Raw genomic sequence first — 9224 nt, 5'->3', positions numbered from 1 at the left:
TGGCTTTTTTCATATGATGGGATGGTGGGAGAACCTTATTGGCTCCATTTCTACCATGAAAGATTCATAAAAATAGAGTGTGGAAACTACAACATATAGTTCAGTTAGAACCTATTCTATTCTTCTATGGATGTTGGCAAATGCATATCGCTATCATGGCCGGAATTTTTACATAAGAGTTGTGGATTTAAGATTTAAATCTGATGTTCCATCCACTAAATTTCTGCTGCAAAAAACGTAACACTGTTCAGCTTATGTTTCAGATAACTTCATGTTTCCCGAAGTATCTTAAATAGTGCTCACTTTAGACTGTAAATGCTTCTAATCTGTTTTTGAGCATTTTAATCATCTCTTTTACAGCAATAACAATGGGAACGGAAATGCTGTTTTTTAATGCAACCTTTTGCAAATCAAATGGAAATATAACACAACCCAAAGATTTGGACAGGCTCTTTTGAGTTCTGGACATGGGGTGGGGGTAAGGATGAAATCTGCAGATCACGACCATCATTCTGTTCAGTATACTGCTATTAAATAGGTAAAATCACGTGCCCCTTCCCTTTTCTAGCAACAGCATGTTCCAAAACTCTGCTTTCTTAAATCTCAGCGCGTGTTTTAATTGCCTCTCCCACTTCAGGAAAAAACAAGTATTTTACTGGTTCCTATGGCGCTAATCTCATTATTGTAATACAGAAGTTATAAAACGATAGCAAAACCCAGAGGTAAACATGGCTTCTTTTTCTGCGACGGAGAAAATGATAGCAGTGATTGGTTTGCTGTCCCCAGTTCAGAATCCTCTGGAGGCAACCTGCCAAGTCGCAGTCTCCCACATGCATTCCCCCCAAAGGACCTGATTGTTTGCTGCTGGTAAATATTAACTTCCCTCTGTTTGCGAACTAGGGAGAAGAAATAAAATAACACTTCTGTGCTCACTGCATACATGGTCTGGACTTATATTCTGGGCACCATTAGAAAAGCATTGCATGGGTGTCTTTTCCATTTTTAAGCTGACCTCGGAGCAAAAAATAACAAGTTGGTTCATCTAGTAATGTTTACCCTGGCTACGATGCTAAAAGTCCTGTTGTCACAAATATGTGCCCAGGCTAGCTCCAACGGCACTTGAGAATTTAGATCTCTAAAAACTGATACTCTGGATCAGTGTTTCCCAACCTTTTTTTTATAATTTATACAAAATACAATTACATAAAATGATAGAAACATAATGAAATATTGTTGAGGCAGAAAAAACTTAGAATCATAGAGTTGGAAGGGACCCCAAGGGTCATCTAGTCCAACCCCCTGCAATGTAGGGAACTCAGCTAAAGCATCCATGACAGTTGGCTATCCAACCTCTGCTTAGAAACCTCCAAGGAAGGAGGGAGATCCATCCATGTATTATAAAAAGTAAGCAACATTTATTTGACCCCAGTTATTTGACACAGAGTGGGAAACCTACAGATACAGTCCAAAAGGCGCACACTGTGTATATAGGTGGATTTTAAAAAGCAAGTGCTCACTGACCTGGTGCAAAAAGATATTGACATGCGGAGCAGCCCTGGCTGCCTAGATAAAACACCATAGCCACACACACCGTAAGGCCCACTGATACTAGTTTCCCAATGTCTCAAGTCAGCAGGAGTCTTAAATCACCGCATTTAGTACACTAGATGTTGGTGTTCTGACAGAATACAAGCCGATAAGACAAGTTTTCAAGTTGTGTTATTCCACCTACAAAATAGTATAAGTTGCTTCATAGATTTAACACTATAAAGTTCAGCAACTCTGGGCTGGGTTAGTGGCCCGGTGAGCTCTGAGCTCCAATATACCTGTGTATATTGTGTGTGTGGTTTCCCGCCCTTTAATACAGGTAGGCTTCATAATTATTAAGAATAATGTTTTATTTCATAATTTTATTATTTATACCCCACCCATCTGACTGGGTTTCCCCAGCCACTCTGGGCAGCTTCCAGAACATATAAAAACATAATAAAAGTCAAACTCCCTGATACAGGGCTGCCTTCAGATGTATTCTACAAGTAGTGTTCTTTATCTCCTAGACATCTGATGGGAGGGTATTCCACAGGGAGGGCACCACTACTGAGAAGGTTCTCTGCCTGTTTACAGCTTAAAGCTCCCATCATGGCTGACTGTGCTGGCTGGTGCAGAAGGGAATTGTAGTTCCCAAATCTGGAGGGTTCCATATTAGCTACCACAGGGTTAGAGTGGGAGACTAGGCTTGGGCAGACCCAAGTGCAAACCTTGCTTAGCCATGAAGCTTGTGGATTGGATGACCTTATGCCCATCAATTCAGCCTGGTTTACTCCGTAGATTTGTTGTGAGGAGAAAATGAGGGAACAACCAGGCATGTTGCCTTGAGTTCTTTGGAGAAAGAGTCAGATACTCATGTTCCACAGGCCCCTACTGTTCTAGCAGGCCTTTGACTACTAACTGGTTGTTGTGACAGGGTCTTCTGAGGGTTACGTATTCATTTTCTGGAAAATATCGTGGGTTTTTAGTTCTAACTGCTTTAATTTATGTTGTGAGCTGCCTTGGGTCCTGCACCGGAGAAAGGCAGGATATACCGTATTTTTTGCTCTATAGGACGCACCCGACCATAAGATACACTTGGTTTTAGAGGGGGAGAACAAGAGAAAAAAAATTCTCTCCCTCTCTGCATAGCGCCCCTTCAGCAAAGCGGCAGAAGAAATGGAGCCCCTTCCATTTCTCCTCCTGCTTCACTGAAGGGGCGCTGCGCAGAGAGGGAAAGCTGCGCAGCGCCTCTCCAGCGAAGCGAAGCTAGGAAAGCAAGAGGGATTGTGCGCACTGATCCCTCTTGCTCTCCTGGCTTCAGCAAAAGCAACGCGAAGCCATGGAGCCTGCATTTGCTCCATAAGACGCACACACATTTCCCCTTAATTTTTGGAGGGGGGAAAGTGTGTCTTATAGAGCGAAAAATACGGTAAACAGAATAATGAAGAAACTAGTATTTATGTAGTGAAATGGTGTTCTTGCCTTCAGACCACAGTTTTAAGTAGTGTTCTTCCCTCCTCCCCAAACTGGCCAACCTTGGGCTACTATTGGCCAAAGCTTTCCCAGGTGTTCTCCACATGACTGGATAGCCTGCTATCATGTCCTGAATCTCCTGCTATCGCCCCGATATACTCCTACCCTAGTGGGCAACAGCGCAAATAAACCACATGCTCCTCCATGTGGAGTGGAATCTGCTTCCTTGCAATTTGTTCCTTGGAGGAGAAGGTGCTTGTGGAGGAGGAAGAGGGGAAGAACAAGGCAAATTCAGCAGCTGCTTATCTCGACTACAATCCTTTCAGCAATGAGAGAGAGAGGCGGAGGAGGGAGGAAAAGAGCAATGACCTAGGCGTCACGAATGCCAGTATCCCTTGCAACACCAGCCACAGCGAAAGCATTTTCCTGGGGAAGTTGCAATCTGCAGCACTAAAAGTACGGCCTGTACCTCATGTGTCTCTCAACAAATCTGCATCAATGGGAACTAGTGCCATGGCCCTTGCCTACAACCATCTTCTCTTAATGCTGCTGGGCGTAGGCTGGCCAGGTCTGGGGAATCCTAATGTGGAAGCAGCTCGGGTCCGAGAGCACTATATAGTGGCTCAGGTCGCTAACTGGAGCTACAGTTCCCAGGCAGGAGACCTGTCCAGGTAAACTAAATGTGTGTAGCTTATTTGGGGGTGTAATGGGAAGGTGAGGTTTCCCCACCCCTGAAGAATGGGCTGCTAGGTTAACCAAGATAAATGTTAGTTTTAAGTTGCTTTCAATGGTGTGACTTATTGCCGTGATTTTTGGACAGGTTTTCTGCTAGTGTTACTCATTATTATTTTCATCTATCTATTGTTGGCTTTCAGCATTTTGCTGCTTATTCACTTTTTACCACATAGAATAATGAAATTTGCTCACATGAGGCTTCTTTCTCTCTGATATACTAGTTTGTTAAGTGCAAGGAAGTTGTTTCCATGCAAGCAAGAGAAAATTCAGACGTGCAGCTGTTGTTCTTCGACTTTGTGATGTATTTTCTTGTTTGGTTTTAAGTAGCTTTATGGTTTTGACTGTGTATGTTCATAATTTCTGTGCGCCATATCGGAAATACAGTACTACCTATTAAATGAGGAGAAAGAGAAGAGATGTGCAGGCCATCACGTCTGCTGTCCTATCTAATTTCAGCCTTAGACTGGTTTGCAATACAAATATAAAACCTGTGCTAGTGAGAAGGTCCATTTGATCACTTGCCCACACTTATATGCCAACAAAAGGAAAGAGAGAGCCTCAAGGGCACCTTTTAACTTTTTATGTAAAAATGTCACAAGACATTCCCAAACCTTGATTGAGAATAAGAAATGATGCTCTGCTAGCTTCTTAGGCAAGTGGAGATTTTTTATTTTCATTTTTTGTCCTGGCTTCCTTCATGGGTGTATCCAGGATTTTTGTTAATGGGGTGCAGGACTTGGTGGGGGGCAGGACTTTTATGGGGGGGTCAGAACTGACGTGATTGGTCAGTTAGTTAAGTATTTCTATTGTTCTACTTGATGTAGGGTGGGCAGCTGCTGCCTCCGCCCCACCTTGGATAGGTCCATAGCCTCCTTAAAAATATTTGCAGCCTCACATTCCCAAATCTTTGTCTTGTTGGGTAAACCCACAGATCAGTCACTTACCTTTGTAACTTGCCTTTTGGACTAATGTCCTGAGCCAGAATGTCATATGCACTCGGATGCGCCTATGGAACTCCTACACATTCTGGGCTCACTCTTGAATGACTAGTTGAAAAAATGCACTCAATAGTGTTGAATCTGTGAGGCAGGTTCTGCCATTGGCCACTGTGAGAACAGGACTAAATGGGTTGTTGGCCTGGTCCACTGGGGCTGTCTGCATGTTCTATCTTCTTTAAAAATCTCAGCTTTTCTTTCAAAACAGAGCAATGTTAAATCTGAGTGTGTTGTGGCAGCTTTTTACAAAGGCTCAGGAATTTGAGGGGTCTCAGTAAAGCTTCTAATGAAGCACATATACCTGCCTTCCTGATTTCCTCCTATTGATCCTCCATATATTCTTGCTTTTGTGTACATCTCTGAGGCTTATTCCATTCAAGCCGACCCTAACACAGAGTTGGAATAGATCAGGATATAGTAAATTCTGAAAAATAACCTTATAGTTTATTTAGTGGTTTTATTGGCCACTCTTCAGTTAACAATAAACTATTAACTTCAAAATTGCAACAAAGCACAGCAAAACAATGTAGTGTAAAATTGGGCAACAGATATTGGTTATAATATAGTTATGGAAGCATGGGAATGATTATGGAATACAGATACAGTCATACCTCAGGTTGTGAACATGATCCGTGTGGGAGGCACGTTTGCAACCCGCAGCGTTCACAGCCTGAAGCGCCGCATCTATGCATACACGTTACGCGATTCGGCGCTTCTGCGCATGTGCATGTCATTTTGCGTGCATGTGCCGAAACCTGGAAGTAACCCATTCGGCGCGCTCCGCAACCTGAAAACGCACAACCCGCAGCATTTGTAACCCGAGGTATGACTGTATAAAATTTACAGCATGCTATGGTTTAAGAGAAAACTGTATGAAAATGTTATATGGATGGTATCTAACACCAAGTAAACTGGCAAAAATGTATAAAAAATGAATAAGTGTTGGAAAAGCAAAGAGAAAGAAGGTACTTTCTATCATACGTGATGGTCTTGCAGTAAGGTTAAAGCTTACTGGGAAATGATATATAATGAATTGAAAACAATGTTTATAATAACATTCGTTAAAATAAAAAAACCCCAGAAGTTTCCTCCTGGGAATTATAGGGGTAGAACTACCGAAACAGTATAGAAATTTATTCATGTATACGACTATAGTGGCAAGAATGTTATTTGCCCAAAAAAGGAAAGAAGAAGTCCTGAAGAAGGAAGATTTAATACAAAATCTCATGGACTATGCAGAAATGGCGAAACTTAGCAGAAAAATAAGAAATCAAGAAGACAAACTTTTTATAAAAAATGGAAATGGTTTATTGATTATTATTTATTACAAATAAATTGTAAACAGATAAGGACATTGGCAGGATTATTGTAATAACCTGCAGTTTCATAAGAGTAAATAGAGCCAGTTTGGTGTAGTGGTTAAGAGCGGTGGACTCCTAATCTGGGGAACCGGGTTCGCGCCTCCACTCCTCCACATGCAGCTGCTGGGTGACCTTGGGCCAGTCACACTTCTTTGAAGTCTCTCAGCCCCACTCACCTCACAGAGTGTTTGTTGTGGGGAAGGAAGGGAAAGGAAAATGTTAGCCGCTTTGAGACTCCTTTGGGTAGTGATAAAGCAGGATATCAAATCCAAACTATAGATGAATAAAAGAATAAGTTAAGTTAATTTAGAATATGCAGCAAATGATAAATATAAATTTAAGGAACCGCAGAAAGAGGTGAGTTTTGAAATGTTAAAATGGCTGTAAACTTATTGAAATGTATATTACTGAAAACCACATTTTTTAAAAAAAACAACAACACACAATGTAGTGTAAAACGCCCATGTAAAACCTCTTCACACACACACACAGAAAATAAGTTCTCACATGGTGCCAAAAAGAAAATGAGAATGGTGCCAGGCATACTTTTTGGGAGAAAAAAATTCAGAGATGGGGTGCCTTTAAAAAAAAGGCCCTGTCTCCTGTCTTTGTTTCAGCAGGTGGCTCTGCTGAGAATACAAAATGTGTTTGGTACACATGTTGATTTCTGCAACTGTGCTTAACTTGCATAATGTATTTTACAGCATAGAGTTCTTATACGTATCTTCCACATGGAAGCTATTTCCTGTGATAGTTTTAAGACTCTTCTATTTCAGATTACCAAAATCAGATCATCTATTTAAGAAAATTATCTACAGCGAGTATGAAGCAGATTTCAAAAAAGAAAAACCAAGAAATGCTCTATCAGGTAAACACAGAATGATTTTCAGATATTGCTGGTGAAATTTTCACAGCATGGTATAATCTCTCTGCTGTCACAAATTCAAATTAACAACATTTTAAGCCACTACAAGTTTATTTACCCATTTAGGTCACAATCCAATGGATGTTCCTGAGGTTAGAGGATAAAGTAGATTTCCCCCCTTGGCCTGCAGTAAGGCAGGTCTGCAGACAGAGGCGGGACATCCTATTTGCAGAGAAACCACTACTATCCTTGCCACTCAGCCACTGGTACTCTGGTGGTGGGGTGGGTCAAGGGAGGTTTAGAAGCCAAAGTCCTCTTATTCCCTAGATATGGCCCCAAAACAGCAAAACAGGTGGGGAGAGTACATCTGCCCTGGAGTTGGCACACCGATCTGGGACAAATGGGGAGGTTAAAAAATAAAATAAAAGAGTAGCCCTAAAATGAATAACACAAAACCTAGAGAAACAGCCTCCCACCCGGCCAACAGGAACCCAGTAGGGCTTTGGATTTGCTGCCTCTCCTCTTCCTATGGGTCTACTCTGCCTGACTCAGCTGCTTCTTACTTAGCTGGATAGAGAGAAGGGCAGGGGGGCATATTATGGAAACTTCTGACTTTTGCCTGGCTGGAATGTAGCCTAGTGTTCAAGGCATGAGTCACATCTGCTATGACCCTGCCCACCTTTTGCCCCTGGCTACACCCAATACTGGCATACGGCCCCTGGAAGCTTGTCCATGAGGAATGTGGCCCTCAGGCTGAAAATACTCCACATTCTATTTCTAAGTTTTAGAGGTAGAGGTAGGTGGATCCTGCTGCTCTTTCATATCTCTGGCCACCTGCTTGCAGAAGGCAGGTGAACAGGTAGCAACAGCAGTGAGAAGGAGCATAGCCAGGAGACGGTCAGTAGTCATTTTTTCCAAATTACTCTGTTCTTCTCCTTGCAATGATAATTAGATAGTTTCCATTGTCCCATTAATGACCCCAGATACCAAAAATGCACTTGTGCAGAACAGCTAACTAGAAAGTGACTAATCATTTCAGTAACTAGTGTTGTATCGCTGACTCAAAATATACAAAGGATGCCTAGTTGTTGTTCCTTTCAATGTTATTTTGCACGTTGCCACAAAGACTGAGTTGTGGCTTCCTTCTTTCACTTCCACATTGTTCCAGAATTTCCTGCATGACACACAAAGTCTTCTACAAATTTTAATGATAAATAAGTACAGTGGTACCTCGGGTTACAGACGCTTCAGGTTACAGACTTCGCTAACCCAGAAATAGTACCTTGGGTTAAGAACTTTGCTTCAGGATGAGAACAGAAATCGTGTGGTGGCGGCGTGGCGGCAGCAGGAGGCTCCATTAGCTAAAGTGGTGCTTCAGGTTAAGAACAGTTTCAGGTTAGGAAAGGACCTCCAGAACAAATTAAGTACTTAACCCGAGGTACCACTGTATAGTGGAGTGGCTGGGTATTTGCTTCACCCCACTGAAACATATAGGAAAAAAGAATGAGTTTACAAGGTGGGTTTTGCATATCATTTCCCACTGAAACTACAGATTCATACAGTGCTGTTTCAGTGGGAGAAAGGGTCTTGCAAAACATACCACCCTGTTGCATGCCAGTGTGCCTTCTCTTCCTAGCGGTTGGCTTGATATGATAAAACAGAACCAATGCCAACAGGTCATTATTGTAGTTTCTAACAATAAATAAGACAGTGTACACCCACCCATTTGCTCTGCACATGTATGCTCCCACTGCTGGTGTGGGAAGTGGTGTACGCATAGCATTAGTCAGAATCAATCTTTCCTGTATCTATTCTGTCATTTCTTATGAAATACTGTGTTTTGATGCTCCTTGCCCCCCAGTCTCAATCTGAATTGAGAAAAATAACAACCAAGCTGTGTGTCAAGTCAGTAATGTGTATGGAGCCCTAATACAAAGTTTTCTACCACGCTGACAGAGTGGTCTAATATTGTTAGTTGCTTGTACCTCTGTTTTGTATGCAATTTTCCTTGTTTTTAAGTGACTAGGTTTTTCAGGCATTCCTTCAATGTGTTGGTAGGGTGGGGTGGGGTGGGGAGAATTGCACTGGAAGGCTCAGCCCCCTGCCTGGCCATATTCATTAGAACATTAACTCTTCAGATCATCCCTCACCATAATACCATGTGATTACATATAATCATTTTTCAGTGTCTTTCTTTATTAAGATGTTGATTAATTTCCCTATTCATTAAATGTCTCCCAATATCTTCCTACATCTACCTGCAAA

At 41.9% G+C, this 9224-nt stretch overlaps 1 protein-coding gene across 1 annotated transcript in view; it reads left to right on the top strand.

Moving 5' to 3' along the window:
- Nucleotides 1-3160: 3160 nt before the first annotated feature.
- Nucleotides 3161-9224, top strand: part of F5 (coagulation factor V) — a 40566-nt gene continuing 34502 nt past the window's right edge. The window contains exons 1-2 of the mRNA XM_083611366.1: nucleotides 3161-3674; nucleotides 6871-6962. Of these exons, the coding sequence (XP_083467492.1) occupies nucleotides 3208-3674; nucleotides 6871-6962 (559 nt within the window). The 5' untranslated portion in view covers nucleotides 3161-3207. The remainder of the gene's footprint in view (nucleotides 3675-6870; nucleotides 6963-9224) is intronic.

This window comes from Podarcis filfolensis (assembly GCF_964270895.1).
Source record: "Podarcis filfolensis genome assembly, chromosome: 4".
In the NCBI taxonomy this organism is placed as follows: Eukaryota; Metazoa; Chordata; class Lepidosauria; order Squamata; family Lacertidae; genus Podarcis; species Podarcis filfolensis.
Note: the sequence above shows the minus strand (reverse complement) of the source record. Positions and strands in the feature narration are given on the sequence as shown.